Here is an 18,131-nt window from a genome sequence, read left to right as displayed (position 1 = left end):
TTCTTTCAATGGTAAAACTATTTATGAATTAATTAATACCTTCAGTTGATTTTCTATGAAGTCAAGAATATCGTCTTTTCTTTGATTTAAAAATAAGTGCAATATCTTTATCCTCTGTGCCGATTTCATACGCAGATTTATCAATTTTTTCCCAATTATCTCTGAGTCTTTTGAAAATTGGTACATTTGGACTATTCGTCACTGGCCAAGCAACTTCTGCAACATTTCGTAACATCAATTCAGAAGTATGATGGCGACAAGCAAGATATAATAAGTCACGGCCAATTTTATCTTCTAATAATGCACATGCGCCATTAAAACAACCTAAAACAAAGAATTAGTTATTGATAAACTGTTATTTAATTATCAGTTATTCAAATTTTGACTCAGCTTATATTTTAACTCAACATTCGTAAAAATAATTAAAAAAATTAATCAAATTCTTATTTGAAAATTTCTTCCCAAGTCAAAAAACAAATACTGTGATATAAATTCATTCAACCACAACATTAACTTACCGGTATTTGAACTAGTTGTATCAAAGCACATTGCTTTAACATTATCGCAAAGATCCCACTCTATCAGCGTTTCAAAAATGGCTGAAGCTTGGCTTTCACCTGTGCCATCAGAGAGAATCGGAGTTTTTAAATTTTTATCAGTATTTATTCCGGTGACGTGTATTGATAATCGTTCTGCTTTTGGTTGACCATTTCCCGCAGGAAGCATCTTTCCATCCCAGTGCACTACGAGAGAGTCATCAAAAATTTCTTCTTCTTTGATCGTATCGACAATTTCTTCTCTTTTTGAAATACGCGCATTGCGAATAATTGGAGTAACTTAAATTATATTTATCAATCTCAAGTCCTAAACTTTGAATAACAGCAGAAATGATGTACATCGCATTTCTGTTACTAGTTTTAGTTCTATCTAGTGCTAATACTAATTCCGAAGTCAGAATATCAATTTTATTTTTCTTAGGCGCTGGCATTGTATCTTCAAAGTCTGAACAAGTTCGCTTCAATTCACTGGAATTTGATATGGAACTACAGAAACTATTTAAGGACGACTGTTGGGATAATTTCATTCCTGAAATGAAAAATGTTAACAGTGAATTAGTAAACATATTAGCTGAATGTTAAACAAATCAAATATAATTAAACAAAACTATTATAATATTAGAACTAACCAATTTCCTCATTATTGGGAGTTTCTACTTCCATCGCAGACAGATTTCCAGAAGTTTCTTCTGGTATAACGTCAATTGCTGGTAGATGGATATTTCTATTTCCTTTACGACAATCTGTCAAAAATTGCTGCAAATTTTTCGGTAAATTTTTTAGTGCAGCACAATTTGCAATGTCAAATAATTTATCAAGACGTTTGCTAAACTGTTCCACATTTGTTCGTTGTCTTTTCGATGTCTTTGCACGACTTCGATGATTCTTCAGTTTCATGTAGTCACTGTGAATTTTTTCCAATTTTTTAATACTGTGCTGAGGTCGAGAAGTTGGAATCAAAAGATTAGCCCAAATAGCATTCGTATCACTGATCACACTACTAGCACTTGCTCGTATACTTAATTTTAAGGATTGATGTTTGTACATAAAGAGATTCAATACATCCCTACACGAAGGTAACTTAATATTATTAATATTATGAATTTCAAATCCAATTAAATAATTATAAACTCTATTTCCGATTTGTTCAGACATCTTTGACAAGAATAAAAATGATAGAAAAATGTAACGCAACGTAAAGCATACAAATGCGACGCGAGTACATTCAGTGTTCACTGAGCTTTGTTCTCGATATTTGCGGCATTAGTATCACACAATAAAGAACAAAGAAAGCGCTGCAATTAGGCGGGCGATTTATTAAACTAATTCAAGGTTACGTAAAAGAGGGGATTTTTGGAGAGGAGAGAGGCTTTCGATTTGCGGACAATGACTGAGCTTTCGCTGGTCGCGTACTTTTTGTCAAACGTTGTTGATCAACTGGTGGGGGAATCACCGCGATGTTAGTTACATCGCAACGTTGCCATTAGATTATTAAGTACCTACTGACGGAGAAGAAACAAAGAGAAAAGAGTTTGATTAAATGTTTATTATCATTAAAGGTTAAATATTGTAGATTATTAATTTTGCTTTAGTTTTCTAGCCTTAAAAAAATATATTGAAGAAAAAATATAAAAAACAGAGAAAGTAAACAAGATATTAATAAGTTTAAATCAATGATCGGCCAAAATTTCACGAAAAAATATATTCAAGGCTTAATATCTCGCTTAATATTGATCTTAACGATTCGGTCCATAAGACTTTTTTTGTTGGAAATTGAATTCTCTACAAGTTTGTGATTTACATTTTTTCCGTAGCTCTTGATATTTACGAGATAAATGCGAAAAAACGCCATTTTATGAAAAAATCAGGTTCAGTGGCCCGTACTGCCTCGCCAGTGTGAGTTACGACTTTGCGGCAATGGGCACTTTTGTAGAGCGTTCAATTCTAAGAAAAAACCATCTTCGATCAAAGTGATCCCATGAAATGCCGCTGAGCTTTAGAAATTCAAAAATTAAAAATCAAAGTTTTTGTGTATTTTCAATGGGAAATATTCACATGCCTTGGTCGAGGACGTTAATTAATATTAAGAGCTCAAACTTTCAGGGAATTTTTTTTTTGGTATTACCAACAAGAATTCACGATGGGACCGAAAAAAAAAATAAAGTAAAAAAAAATCACCCTAATATATATATATATATATATATATATATATATATATATATATATATATATATATATATATATATATATATATATGTATACTAGCCGTTTCCCACCCGCTTCGCTGGGCGAATTAAAATAGAAAATAAATAAAATTTTATGTTTCATTATTATTTTTAACTTCCCGCTAAGAAAATTGAAAATTTTTTAAAATCGGAAAGTTTTTGTTTTTACCCCGTTTTTCGAAAATCGAGTTTTCATCAGATCTCGACGTTTTGAGGTCCTAGGAAGCTTCCCTGACTATTGCCGCGATGGTGTCTGTATGTGTGTGTGTGTGTGTGTGTGTTGTTTTTTTTTTTTTTTTTTTTTTAGGGGGGGGAATCCTTTTTACGGATTCTAGGCATAGCTGTTTGGCCTGGATATGTGGCGACTCGACGCAGCGTCATACTAACTCGACACTAACGCCCCTACCCACTAAACCCTAAACCCCTTTTCCTTCTTTCCTCTAATCCCTCATGGAAACCGCCGTCAGGCATTACTTCGTGAAGGGAGGATCTAGCTACTGCTCTTCCTTCTGGTGGCTAAGGTGTTAACTACCTTCCTTCTATCTTCTGCTATTTGCTCTTTTTCTTTCGGTGGAACGCAAGTCTTTAAGGACTTCTGTTGCAAACGTGTTGGTAGCGTTCCAGGCAGCTTCTGATGACAACATTGCTTCTACTAGTGAATCTGGTTGCATTCTCTGGTTCAGGATCCTCTCCAGTTCTTCACGCTGTGGATCGAAACGAGGACATACAAAGAAGACGTGCTCCGCGTCTTCAGCAGCTCCTGGGCAGGACGGGCACTCCGAAGAGTCATCGTGCTTAAAGCGGTGTAGATACTCTCGAAAACACCCATGTCCCGACAACATCTGCGTAAGATAGTAATTGACCTCACCGTGATTCCGGTTAAGCCAAATGTCGATCCGAGGTATGAGACGGTGCGTCCACCTACCCTTCTCTGCAGCATCCCATTGTAGTTGCCATCGGCCTATGCTCTTCTGCCGTTCTTCAATTCTAAGTTCTTCAGGGATCAGTGTAGTTGACCTTTTTCGTTGGTAAAGGGCCCGTCTTTCCTCTGCTAGAACTCTAAGAGGTAGGGTTCCAGCAATGACGCACACTGCTTCTTCTGATATAGTGCGGAAGGCACTAGCTACTCGTAGGGCACTCAGTCGATATACTGGTCCAACCTTTCTCCATGATTCTTGTGTCTTTAATGCGTCGGCCCAAATGGATATTCCGTAAGTGAGCACCGATATGACTACTGTAACGGGTAAAATTCGTGATAAAAGGGATTTTAACCCCTGTTATTATCTAAACAGTTAAATTAAACCGAGTCTAGTTTTCATGATCCGAAAGTCCTGGAATAGACCGTACTAGACAATATCAATAAAATCCCCGGCTCGAATTTAGAGCTCGCCGATGTCCAGGGTCAACAGGGGATTGTCCGAATAAATCAGAACTAAACGTAATAGAAGAAACAATAGAAATCTTTTATTTAGTAACAATAATTAAACATTGTGGTGAAAAGAACACCCTCCTATCACCTTTACAAAATGGTAGTCACACTCATTCGTCCAAAACCGCGCTTTCCGGTATTTTTCTGTTTTACCGACTGATGGTAAAACAGGAATCTGCTTACCGGCTTTTTAGTTTGATCGTTTTCTGTTTTACCGACTGATGGTAAAACAGGAATCTGCTTACCGACTTTTTAGTATGATCGTTTTCTGTTTTACCGACCGTTTGGGAGTTTCCAAAATTCGCGTTATTCAGTTCGCGGCACTAGTGGGTCAGTTTCCTACTCGGGATTCCCCCGGAGAAACGAAAGGATAGTCTCCAGCTCCCTTCTCCCGCGGTGCTGCCCCCCAGGTCCCCGAAGTCGAGGTATCTAGCCGACTTCCTCGACCTCCCAATCGCCGTTCCCAAAGATCGAGAGGATAGCCTCCAGCTCGATCCCTCCTACTCGACTATGATCACCTGCCGCACCCTGACAGAAGGTCGGAGTACGGGGAGTCCGTTGTACCCCTAAGAGATGAGCTCCACTTACCTTGGTACAGTCGTACTCTGGGTAACTTGAGGTCCTTAGCGTTTTTCCTTCTGGATAGCCTCCACAGGGAAAATCGTCTCAGTGGTACTCGACGACTCTTCCGCGATAAATTTGGGACTTTATCATTTTTCCAAAAAGTCACTTGCAACGAAACGGAAGGATCGTTTTAGACACCTATCGCCAGGTTTGGAAGCTCGATAAACGTCAATTAATTCTAAGTTTTTAATTTTCACTTTGAAAATTAAATATCAAATGCATTCAATCAATTCAACAGATTACTTCAATTTTCAACAGAATACGTTTCCATACAAATTTTTGCCCGGGACTTAGAATAATTTTGGGCGTTCTTACAGCTATTCTACGGCGCACTAAAATAATTTACACAGCGTTCTCCAGGCCAATTCTTATGATTTTGGATTCTCCAAAATTCGAGCCTATCCGGGCGGACATTTAGCGCATACCAAAATTAAACATAAATAATCATTACTTAACAATAATTATAATAAACAATCCTCGTTGTGCCCAAAAAAAACGAAACGCCCGAGGCAAAATAATTTTCCCTCATCGGATTTTATCGGCAAAATTCCGAATTCCGTATCAGTTTATACCAATATATGGTCTTTAATTAAACAATTAAAAAAAATGACAAAAGATATAAATAAACAATAAAGTTTCGGCTCTTTAATGCCCTCTCGTGCCGGCTTAGCCGGCAGAATATACCCAATTCGCCGGGTGCGTCACACAAATAACAAAAATAATAAAACATACTTTAAACAAAATTAACTAACGAAACACATTAAATAATACATATAATAATTAACTAAAATCTGGATATAGTGTTGGGTTCCTGGGGTCGCCACGATGGTATCTATGTTGCACTACTGATGACAATAATAGCCTCCTGCTCTGTTTTGGGCCTCCGACGTTCGGCATCAGTCGTGCGAGACTAGCCCTCACTACTGACGCTTTGGCACTGACATGTTCCACTTGCTGCTTGAAGTTGAGTCGGGCATCAAGCTTCACTCCCAAATATCGGATATAAGGTTGTGATGTGATTTCTTGTTCGCCGACTTTCAGCTTAATGGTCTCTACCACTTTTCTGCTGGTAATAAGTACTGCCTTAGTCTTGTGTTGCGCCAGTTGCAGGTTCACTGCGTCCATCCACCGGTTAACGTGCTCAAAAGTGAGATCGAACATATGATTTATCTCGTCAAGGTGTTTGGCAACGATCACTACGGCTACGTCATCTGCATATGCTACAAGTTTGACGTTTCTTGGCAGAGTTAGTCTTAATAGACCGTCATACATAATGTTCCACAGGAGCGGGCCTAGAACTGAACCTTGTGGTACCCCTCCAGTAATATCATACTCTCTCGGACCGTTCTTCGTGTCATACTTCAGGACCCTGTTTTCAAAGTAGCTTGCTACGATCTTAAGCAGGTATTCTGGTACATTCTTCTCTTGGAGGGCCTGCATGATGCATTTCCAATTGGCGGAGTTGAAGGCGTTTTTGATGTCTAGTGTCGCCACCAGGCAATACTTCTTCGTTCCACCTTTCCATCTGGTTCCTGCGATTGCTTCCTTGGCCGTATCAACAACCTGTTCGATTGCGTCCAGGGTTGATCGTCCTTTCCGGAATCCATACTGATTGTCTGCCAGGAGTGGGTCGACTACTGCTTCAATTCTCTGGTGAATTATGCGCTCAAATATCTTACCCGCCGTATCTAACATGCAAAGTGGTCGGTAAGATGACGGTTCTTCTGGTGGTTTCTTCCCTTTAGGTAACAGTACCAATCGTTGCTGTTCCCATTTACGAGTAAAAGTCCCCTCCTTGAGGCATGCATTATAAGCGTCGAGGAATAATGTTGGAGCTGCCTTTATGATGGTTTTCAAGGCTATATTAGGGATTCCGTCCAATCCCGGCGCTTTATTATTCCCTACACGGTTACAGGCCTCCAGTAGTTCTTCTTCAGTGACAGGTGGAATGTCGTCCAGTTCGCCTGGCGCCAACTGGTAATCGAAGTTGCGTTGCTGTGGGAACAGTGCAGTGACGATTTTCTGAAGAAGTTGAGGACACGTAGGTGATGGCATTTGTTGTTTTTTCAGGTGGATCATAACCACCTTATAAGGCCTACCCCACACGTCTTTATCCACCTCGTATATAAGCTCTTTCCAGCATCTTCTTTTGCTCTCTTTGATGGCTTTATTCAGTTCACGACGCGCCTTTTTGTACTCTGCGATCAGCTCCACTGAGTTGAGCCGTTGATAGCCGCGCTGGGAGATTCTTCTCTTTCTATGACACTCTTTACGGAGGACGCTGATGTGGTCGTTCCACCAATGCACCGAAGGTCTCGAATATATGCCACGTTTACGAGGCATACTGACATCACAAGCATGTGTTACTCTTCTCATCAGGTCCTTAGTAAGTTGTTCTGCACATCCAGTGTTGATCGGATCACCATCGAGGGCTATTAGCAATGCTTCTGGGTCAAAAGATTTCACCTTCCAACCAACGATGTTAGACTGCTTGATTGGTCTCTTGAGGTTCTGGTCGTTTGATATTTCCCAGAATATCGCATGATGGTCGCTGGAAGTGTAGATGTCCAACACTTTCCAGTTGTAGTCACCTCTAGCAAGGCTATTACTGACAAAAGTGAGGTCTACAATTGAGCTTGCGTCACCTTTGGTGTAGGTCGGCGTATCACCACTGTTGAGCGAAACTACATCTAGTGTAGTAAAGGCCTCTAGTAGTGCTTTCCCTCGTGCGTTGGTATGTTTGCTGCCCCAGTCAACTGCCCAGGAGTTGAAGTCCCCGGCTATCGCTACTGGATGGTATTGCTTCGCAGCTTCAGTTAGTCGATCCAAGAAATCAGTGAAGTCAACAATGGAGAGGCTAGGTGGTGCGTAGCAGCTATAGAAGCGGATGCCCTCTACTGATACTGCTACAAAGCCGGCATTGCTGTTGTTGACTGCATTTTGGAAAGGGAGCTTGCCACATGACCAGATGACAGCTTTGGATGTGCTATCAGCTTCCCAGGGTTGGGTACTCAGGTGTTTATATGGCTCTGCTATTAGTACCAAGTCCATGCGCGGCCTCACAGTGATTGAGGTTAAGCTGTAATATCCTCATGTTTGCTTGCTTGTCAATCTCTGGAGTGCCTCTTTGTATACCGGGCACCTGTATGTGCCGGCGTGATGGGCAGCGTTCTCTGCGCTCTTATTTTCCGCGCATAATACACACTTTGCTGGGTTTTTACAGTCCGCAATCTTGTGTCCTTCTTGGCCGCATCTGATGCATAGCTTGGATCGATCTGTCTTGCTTCTGCACTGGGATCCGTGGTGCCCGAAATGCCAGCATTTGTAGCATTGGGTAGGTTTCCTCGTGGCTCTAATTCGGCAGTTGACCCAGCCAATTCGGATTTTACCGCTTCCTTCTAATATCTTCTGAGCTGCTGCAGCCGGTAGTGTCACGACAGCGGTTTGGGTACCTCTGTAGGCTTTGCGGATCTTGATTGTCTCTGGTAGTATTTCGCAGAGCTCCTTGGTTACCGTATGCAGGGCAGCCTGAATATCCTCCTTTGTTGTGGTGTCATCTAGGTCTCGAATCTCGATGTCTTCTTGTGGCCCTTTGCAGATCACTTTGGCCTCCTCCTTAAAAATGTTTGCGATGGTATGTTGCAGGCCTTGGCCTTTGTCCACGCACTTCCGCGAAATCGTAATCAGCAAGTCCCCGCTTCTGGTCTTGTTGATCTTGTCCACTGTTGTGCGAACTTGCTCATCAGGGACGTCCTTCTTTATGCGACGCAAAATCTCGGCGTACTTTGCTTTCTCGGCCGGGCGGATGATCAGTGCGTCGGGTCTGATCCATTTGAGCGGTTTTTTGCGCTTAGGCTCCGGCCTGGGCTTCTTTGGAGGCTCCTTTGGGAGCTGTTCTTTGGCTAGCCTCCGTTTCTCTTTCCTTGTGTGGACATCTTTCCAATCAGTCGCGTCTTTTTTTTCGGCGTTCTGCTTCATCACGTTTTTCGGAGGACTTGGTTTCAAGTCCTTTCTCTTCGTCAATCGCCCATCTATTCCATCTGGGAAGTTTCGGTCCTTCCTCTTGTTAGACTTGTTGGAAGTATGACCTTCGTCTTTAGCATCAGATTCAACGTCAGCATCGCCTCCGGTGTCCATTGATTCTTCGATCTCCACAGCAAGTTGACTGCTCTTCTCCGGCGTAAAACGAGGAGTGAGTCGTCGAGGTGACTGCCATTCTTCGTCCAGTTTTTTAAACCTTCGAAGGGCGTTAACTACCCCGGTTGCCTTGGTCTTTATCTCTTTATGGATATTGACCTTTGATTGGACAAACTCATGCAGTTCGCTGGTCAGCTTTTCGAGGCGTTCCAGCGCTTGCGTCCGCTTCATCTCAGCGCTTACGGTAATCGCTGTTTCTTGGGCGTGAAGCCCACTAATACTCCTGTCCTTTTCTTGATTTTTCGTTTCTTCCATGGTTTTGAGTGATACTCCAAAGCAAAAGGTCGTCTCCGAACGCGATGCCTCCGGAAGTGGAGGGGTGATCACTCTTACAGCTACCTCCATTGCTATAAGAGCTTTCGGTCATTGAAGCGGGAAATCTCAACCGCTTCGACCCTGCACCTGCTTCCTTCATCGGCTTCCTCTTGCTCCCGTGGGTGCGGCACGTAGATGCCGGGAGTTACCACGTACACCGCGCTATAAGGATCATTTCGCACATCTCTTTCGAGCAGCGTCACCTTATCCGCTTGCGTACGTGACCCTAGGTCAGATGGTGTGACCAACCCTTCCTGCCGAAAGGGGAGTTTTCGTTTTTTACCGCGAGAGCTATTTTATTTCGCTCTTACCCTCTGCTCCGAAGAACAGCGAGCTTTCTCCAACCCACAAGGATACACGGACGGTGGCTGTTACTCTTCAGCTCCGATGCCTGATTTGGTCCGCGAGGGCTATTTTATTTCGCCCCAATCCGCCGATCTTACGACCGGTTAGGACCCCCCTATCCGCCACCTGGGGACGCGCCCGATGGGAGTTTGGCTTCTTCCGACGGTGTGTGTGTGTCTGTGTGTGTGTGTCTGTGTGTGTGTGTGTTTTTTTTTTCTCTTTAGGGGGGGGGAATCCTTTTTACGGATTCCAGGCGTAGCTGTTTGGCCTGGATATGTGGCGACTCGACGCAGCGTCATACTAAAACTCGACGCTGACGCCCCTACCCACTAAACCCTAAAACCCCTTTCTCTTCTATCCTCTGATCCCCCATGGTACCGCCGAAAGGCATTTCTTCGCGGGGGGAGGAATTAGCTGCCGCTCTTCCTTTTGGTGGCTAAGATGTTATTTCTTCCTTCTAGATTCTGTCTTTCGCTCTTTTCCTCTCAATAGATCGCAACTCGGTAAGCACTTTTGTAGCAAAAGTGCTTGTGGCGTTCCAGGCAGCTTCTGATGACAGCATTGCTGCTACTATTGTCTCTGGTTGGATTTTCCTCTTCAGGATATTCTCCAGCTCATCTCGCTGTGGGTAAAAACGTGGGCACTCAAAGAAAACGTGCTTTGCATCTTCATTGACTCCTGAGCAGGACGGGCACTCCGGGGAATCATCATGCTTGAAGCGGTGGAGATACGCCCGGAAACAGCCGTGTCCTGATAACATCTGTGTAAGATAATAGTTGACCTCACCGTGACTCCGGTTTAGCCAAACGTTGATCCTTGGTATGAGACGATGCGTCCACCTATCCTTCACTGTGGCATCCCACTGTAGTTGCCATCTACTTATGCTCCTCTGCCGCTCTTCTGTTCCAAGCTCCTCAGCGCTTAGTGTGGTCGACTTCTTTCGTTGGTAAAGGATCCGTCTTTCCTCAGCTAAGACTCTGAGAGGCAAAGTTCCGGAAATGACACACACTGCTTCCATAGATATTGTGCGGAAGGCACTTGCTACTCTTAAGGCACTCAGACAGTAGACTGGTCCAGCCTTTCTCCATGATTCTTGCTTTTCTAGTGCGTCCGCCCAGATAGATATTCCGTAAGTGAGCACTGATGTGACTACAGATGATAGTAGTAGTCTTCTGCTCTGCTTTGGGCCTCCAACGTTTGGCATCAGTCGTGCTAAGCTAGCTACCACTGCTGATGCTTTTGCACTCACGTGTTCGACTTGCTGCTTAAAGTTGAGTCGGGCATCAAGCATCACTCCCAGATATCGGATATATGGTTGTGATGTGATTTCTTGTTCTCCGACTTTCAGTTTTATGGTCTCTATCACTTTTCTGCTGGTAATAAGCACAGCCTCAGTCTTCTGTTTAGCCAGTTGTAGATTCATTGAATCCATCCACCGGTTATCTTTCTCAAAGGTGATACCGAACATGTGGTTTATCTCATCTAGGTGTTTCACAACGATTACGACAGCTACATCGTCTGCATATGCAACAAGCTTGACACTTCTTGGAAGAGTCAGTCTCAGCAGGCCATCATTCATGACATTCCACAGAATTGGATCCAGAACAGAACCCTGGTGTACACCTCCGGTAATACCGTACTCTTTTGGACCATTTTTCGTGTCGTATCTCAGGATTCTGTCCGTGAAGTAGCTAGCCACTATCCTACGTAGGTATCCTGGTACGTTTTTCTCTTCCAAGGCTTGCATAATGCAGTCCCAGTTGGCGGAGTTGAAGGCATTTTTGATGTCCAGAGTGGCCACCAGGCAGTACTTCTTCGCTCCACCCTTCCATCTGATCCCTTCGATTGCCTCCTTGGCCGTTGCAACAACCAAGTTGATTGCGTCCAGGGTTGATCGTCCTTTCCGAAAACCTTACTGGTTGTCTGCCAGGAGTGGATCGACAACTGCTTCTATTCTTTGATGGATTATACGCTCAAGTATCTTACCTGCTGTGTCTAACATACAAAGTGGTCGATAAGATGACGGTTCTTCTGATGGCTTTTTCCCTTTTGGAAGTAGTACTAGTCGTTGCTGCTTCCGCTTCCGAGGGAAAATCCCTTCCTTGAGGCATGTGTCGTAGACGTCCAGGAACAATGATGGCACTGCTTTTATAGTTGTTTTTAAAGCAATATTGGGGACCCCGTCCAATCCCGGCGCTTTATTGTTCCCTACACGATTACAAGCCTCCATCAGTTCTCCCTCCGTGACAGATGGAATGTCATCCATTTCATTCTGCGCTAATAGGTAGTTAAACTTGCTTTGTTCGGGAAACAACGCGTTTACGATCTTCTGTAGGAGTTGAGGACACGTGGGTGATGGCATTAGCTGGTTTTTAAGATGGGTCATGACCACTTTATATGGCCTACCCCACAGATCTCTGTCCACCGGTTGATGAGCTCCTTCCAGCATTTTCTTTTGCTATCTTTGATGGCTTTGTTCAGGGATCGACGGGCTTTTTTGTACTCTGCGACCAGCTCCACAGAGTTAGGTCGTCGGTAGCCACGCTGAGATATTCTTCTCTTCTGATGACACTCTTTACGAAGGGCGCTGATGTGGTCGTTCCACCAGTGAACGGAAGGTCTTCTGTTTATGCCACGTCTACGAGACATACTGGCGTCACACGCCTGGGTCACTCTTTTCATCAGGTCCTTGGTCTTCTCTTCTGCGCAGCCCGCGATAATCTGGTCACTATTGAGAGCTACTAACAATGCCCTTGGGTCAAGAGTTTTTACCTTCCAGCCAATGGTGTTAAGTTGCTTTTTAGGTCTTCTCGGGCTCTGGGCGTTTAATATTTCCCAGAGAATCGCGTTGTGGTCGCTGGCTGTGTAGGTATCCATCACCTTCCAGTTGATATTACCTCTGGTGAGGCTGCCACTGACGAAAGTGAGATCTACAATAGAACTTGTGTCTCCTTTGGTGTAGGTTGGTGTGTCACCATTGTTGAGCACTACATCTAATGTAGAAAAGGCTTCTAGTAATTCCTTTCCTCGCGCGTTTGTATTCTTGCTACCCCAGTCTACTGCCCAGGCGTTGAAGTCCCCAGCTATTGCCACTGGGTGGTAATGCTTCGCGTCCTCGGTAAGTCGATCCAGAAATGCGGTGAATTCGACAGTAGAGAGGCTAGGTGGTGCGTAACAGCTATAGAAGCGGATGCCCTCTACTGATACTGCTACAAAGCCGGCATTGCTGTTGTCGACTGCATTTTGGAAAGGGAGCTTGCCACATGACCAGATGACAGCTTTGGATGTGCTGTCAGATTCCCAGGGTTGGGTACTCAGGTGTTTATATGGCTCTGCTATCAGTACCAAGTCAAGCTCTAGTTCTCGCACGGATTGCATGAGCAGGTCATGCGCTGCCTCACAATGGTTGAGATTGAGCTGCAGTATCCTCATGCTTGTTTGTTCGTCAACTTCTGGAGTGCATCCTGAAATAACGGGCACTTATGGGTACCGGCATTGTGGGCAACATTCTCTGCACTTTCAATCTCAGCACATAATGCACATTTGGCGGGATTTTTACAATCAGCAATCTTGTGCCCTTCTTGTCCGCACCTGATGCAAAGCTTCGACCGGTCCACCTTGCTTTTGCACTGGGATCCATGATGTCCGAAATGCCAGCATTTAAAGCATTGAATAGGTCTCTTCGTTGTCCTTATTCGGCAATTAACCCAACCAATCCGGATTTTGCTACTTCCATCCAGTAGTTTCTGTCCTGTTGCTGCTGGTAGAATTACTGTGGCAATTTGAGTACCTCTATAGGCCTTACGGATCTTGATTGCCTCTAGTGGTATCTCACAGCCATCTCCAGCTTCCTCCTGTAGGGCACCCTGTATGTGATCCTTAGTTGTGTCATCATCGACGTCTCGGATCTCAATTACCTCCTGTGGTCCTTTGCAGGTTACTTTTGCGTCTTCTTTCAGAATGTCTGCAATGGTCTTTCTCAATGTTTGGCCTTTGTCGGTGCTCTTCCTCGAAAGAGTTATCAGCATATCTCCAGCATTGGTCTTATTGATCTTCTCTACCGTACTGCGGACCTGGTCGTCAGGGACGTCCTGTTTTATTCGACGCAGGATCTCGGCGTACTTTGCTTTCTCTGTCAGCCGAATAATGAGGGCATCCGGTCTGATCCATTTCCGCGGTTTCTTTCGCTTGGGTTCAGGTCGGGGCTCCTTTGACGTCTGTTTTGAGAGCATCTCTTTCTTCTGTCGCTTTAGCTCTTGCTTGGACTGAACTTTTTGCCAGACTGACGCTTTTTCCTGTTCGTCGCTTCGCCCTGCCGCTTCTTGTGGAGGGCTTTTCTTCAAATCCTTTTTCTTCATGGCTTGGCTGATTGTTGGGTCAGGAGAAGGTCGATTTTTTCTCTTACCTGACTTGTTGCTGGCTTCACTTTTGTCTTCCGCGACTGATTCACCGTCACCTTCAGCTCCGGTGTCCATTGCTTCGTCAGTCACGTCGATAGCCTGACAGGCCTTCTCCGGTGTAGCATGGGATATGCGCTGCAATGATGAGCGCCACTCCTCGTCTAGCTTCTCAAACCTTTGAAGGGCGTTAGTTACACCGGTCATCTTGGATTTTATCTCTTTGTGAATGTTGACCTTTGGTTGGACGAAATCATTCAGCTCACTAATCAGCTTTTCAAGGCGTTTGAGCGCTTGCGAACGCTTCATTTCAGCGCTTGCGTCAATCGCTGCTTGTTGGGCATGTAGCCCGTTTCCACTTTTGTTTTTTTCCTTTGAATTACTCATACTTTTTAATTTACCAGCGCATCGTACGGAGTGGAGCGGGTTGCCATAACTAGGAACGGGTGTACCCTCGGAGATAGTACTCCTAGTTCCCCAGTTCCCTGAGGCCTAGCCGAAACGTAGCCAGTCCCGGAATACACGGACGGACTAGACTCGCTCGGAGCGGTGAAGATTCCGATCTCTAACACTCACTGCGTACTTCCTGATCAAGGCCCGAAGTGGCTGGCTCCTGATCCACTGCTGCAACTTACACCTCGGTAAAGCAAGCTCACATCAGCCGTGGCCTGCATCGTCGGAAACTACGATACAGGTTCCGGTCACTCCCAGTGGGTCACAGCAGAGAACGATCGTCTTGTTAGGTCAGTTAGTGCGACCAACCCATTAAAGGGGAGTTTTGTCCACGGGAGCGTATTTTGTTTGGTTATTTTGCTTGGCTCCTACCCGCTGTACCTCATCAACTAAGAGATTAAGTGTCATTCAAGGACAGCAAGCGTTCTCCCATCCGCTCAGGGAGATGCGCCCGGTAGCAGTATCTCTTCTGCCCCGAGTATGTGTGTGTGTGTGTGTGTATGTGTGTGTGTGTGTGTGTGTGTGTGTGTGTGTGTGTGTGTGTGTGTGTGTGTGTGTGTGTGTGTGTGTGTGTGTGTGTGAAAGTATGTGAACCGCTTATAACTTTTGAACGGCTTAACGGATTTTATCGCGGTTGGTGCTATTCAAAAGGGCTTGACCAAACTTAGATTTTGAAAACTATTTGGACCGATTCAGATCAATAGATTTTGAGAAATCTTCAAAAAACTGAAAAAAAAATTTTTTTCAAATGTGGTTTTTTTGGAATAACTTTTATACGGCTTGATGGTTCAATTCCAAAAACTGATCAGCTCTTAACCTTAAAAAACCACCTCGATCGCCACCAGTCCGGTCAAAATTGGTTGATTCGTTCGAGAGATATCGTGAACAAAAGAAAACCGAAAAAAGTGTTTTTTCGGAATAACTCCGAAATTCCTAGCGCGATCAATTCAAAGTTTAAAATTCTTTGTGAGGCTTAAAAAACTGCGTCGAATGCTGCCAACCGCGTGAAAATCGGTTTATTCATTCAAAAGTTATTGCGGTTTAAAAGTTCAAAAAATAGTGTCTTATCAAATCCCTATCAGACTTTTGAGCTCGAAGAGCTCAATAGCATAGGAAAGCAATCTCTTTGAGCTCGGAGAGCTCAAAATAACCCATAAATTGTATTTTTAAGCTCGAAGAGCTCAAAAACGTCATTGGTGCAATTTTAAGCGCCTAAGTATGGAATTAGCGGGAAGTTGCAGGGATGGCCTTCAGGGTCAACCGTTTTTCTAATTTTTTAACTTAGATATAGTTATATCTGTTTAGATCTGATCCGATATGACTATATCTGTTCATGTCTGATGTATTTTTCAACTCAGATATAGTTATATCTGTTTAGATCTGATCAGATATGACAAGATCTGATTATGTCTCCAATCCCATATCTGATCAGATATAATTATATCTGGTCAGATCTAAACCGTTTTCCCCTGGTATTTCGAACGATATAAGCTAATTCTGGAGTAACACTTATCAAGACCTTTCATTTGAATACCAACACGAATTTTTTTACATATTTCACAAATATGAGAAATATCATATATATAAAATATATGAAAAAAATCGTGTGCGTAGTCAAATAAAAAGTCTCGATTAGCTTAACTTTAGGATAAGCTTATATCGTAAAAAATGACAATAACTACGATATGACGTATTTTGTCTACTGATGATATTTTCAACTATGTAAGCTCATCTTGATTTTACACTTATCGAGACTATCATTCGGACGCCCACACGAATCTTTCATTTATTATGTATATTTCACAAATATGAGAAGTATTATATAGATACAATCTTTTATTTAAAAGCTTATGCAACATTTTCATTGTTGTCGCTTTTTGTTGCTACAATAACAACTTTGGCAACGGTTACTATGGCAACGGTTAAATATTAATGAATAAAATTTGTAAAAATATTAATAAATTAAATTGTCGATAATAATAATGTTGGCAAAAGCGCACTTGATTTTCTAGTATATAAAAATTTTATGTGGGTACTCATATGAAAGAATTGAAGAGGAGAAGTCAACCAGAGTCAGTCGTAGAAGCAATGCTGTCTTCAGAAGCTGCCTGGAATGCAACGAACACTTTTGCCACAGAAGTGCTTACAGAGCTGCGTTCCATCGAGAGAAAAAGAGCAAAAGACAGAATCTAGAAGGAAGAAATAACATCTTAGCCACCAGAAGGAAGAGCGGCAGCTAATTCCTCCCCCCGCGAAGAAATGCCTTACGGCGGTACCATGGGGGATCAGAGGATAGAAGAGAAAGGGGTTTAGGGTTTAGTGGGTAGGGGCGTTAGCGTCGAGTTTTTAGTATGACGCTGCGTCGAGTCGCCACATATCCAGGCCAAACAACTATGCCTAGAATCCGTAAAAAGGATTCCCCCCCCCTAAAAGGGAAAAAAAAAAAAAAAACACACACACACACACACACACACACACACACATACAGCCGCACGGACACCATCACGGGAATAGTCAGAGAAGCTTCCTGTGACCTTAAAACGTCAAGATCTGATGAAAACTCGATTTTCTCAAAACGGGGTAAAACCAATAACTTCCCGATTTTTGAACCAATAACTTTTCAATTTTCTCAGCGTTCAAAATACAGTTCATGTGTTGTTTTACTCTCTCCGAGCTCAAAGAGGTAACTTTTCTATGCTTTTGAGCTCTTCGAGCTCAAAAGTCTAATAGAAGCTTGATTAAACACTATTTTTTGAGCTTTCAAACCGCAATAACTTTTGAATGAATGAACCGATTTTCTTGCGGTTGGCGGCATTTGACGCAGTTTTATAAGCCTCATGAAGAATTTTTAAGTTTAAATTGATTAAGCAAGAAATTTCGGAGTAATTCCGAAAAAACACTTTTTTGGGTATTCTTTCCTGCACGATATCTCTCGAACGAATCAACCGATTTAGACCGGATTAGCGGCAATCCACGTGGTTTTCCAAGGTTACGTGCTAATTAGTTTTTGGAGTTGATCGATAGAGCCGTTTGAAAGTTATTCCATAAAAACCACTTTTGAAAAAATTTTTTAACTTCCCGCTAAGAAAATCGAAGATTTTCGAAAATCAGGAAGTTATTGTTTTCACCCCGTTTTACGAAAATCGAGTTTTCATCGAATCTCGACGTTTCGAAGTCCTAGTAAGCTTCCCTGACTATTCCCGCGATGGTGTCTGTATGTATGTATGTATGTACACTGTTAAAAATTTTTCTAAAATTACAATCATACTACAAAACAAATGATATGTAAAATAACAAATCAGTGTATAGCAATGCGAAATAAAATTTAATTCATGTAATTTTTCAACACCTGTCAGGAAATTTACAAAGATGTATTGTAATTTTACAATCTTCTTGTATAAACCTAACACGCATTGTAATATTACTAATTTTTAGTCTATGGTTGTTTATGTGCAATAATAAATTCGAGGCACCATTTATCTTTTATAAATTTTAATATTACGCTCAAACGATCATTTCGAAATCAATATATTTGAATAAGTATATATTAGATTTTAATTTTTATAATATTCAATGAATTATAAATAAT

At 42.8% G+C, this 18,131-nt stretch overlaps 1 protein-coding gene across 1 annotated transcript; it reads right to left on the bottom strand.

Annotated features, from left to right (window-relative positions):
• Nucleotides 1-757: 757 nt before the first annotated feature.
• LOC123268030 lies at nucleotides 758-2,140 on the bottom strand. The gene is made up of 2 exons (XM_044732911.1): nucleotides 1,187-2,140; nucleotides 758-1,086 (listed from the first exon to the last, which is right to left on the bottom strand). Exons 1-2 carry the CDS (start codon nucleotides 1,710-1,712, stop codon nucleotides 758-760), a joined length of 855 nt encoding a protein of 284 aa, XP_044588846.1. The 5' UTR covers nucleotides 1,713-2,140.
• Nucleotides 2,141-18,131: the final 15,991 nt, after the last annotated feature.

Source organism: Cotesia glomerata, linkage group LG6 (genome assembly GCF_020080835.1).
Source record: "Cotesia glomerata isolate CgM1 linkage group LG6, MPM_Cglom_v2.3, whole genome shotgun sequence".
Lineage (NCBI taxonomy): Eukaryota > Metazoa > Arthropoda > Insecta > Hymenoptera > Braconidae > Cotesia > Cotesia glomerata.
This window is presented reverse-complemented; position numbering and strand designations above follow the sequence as displayed.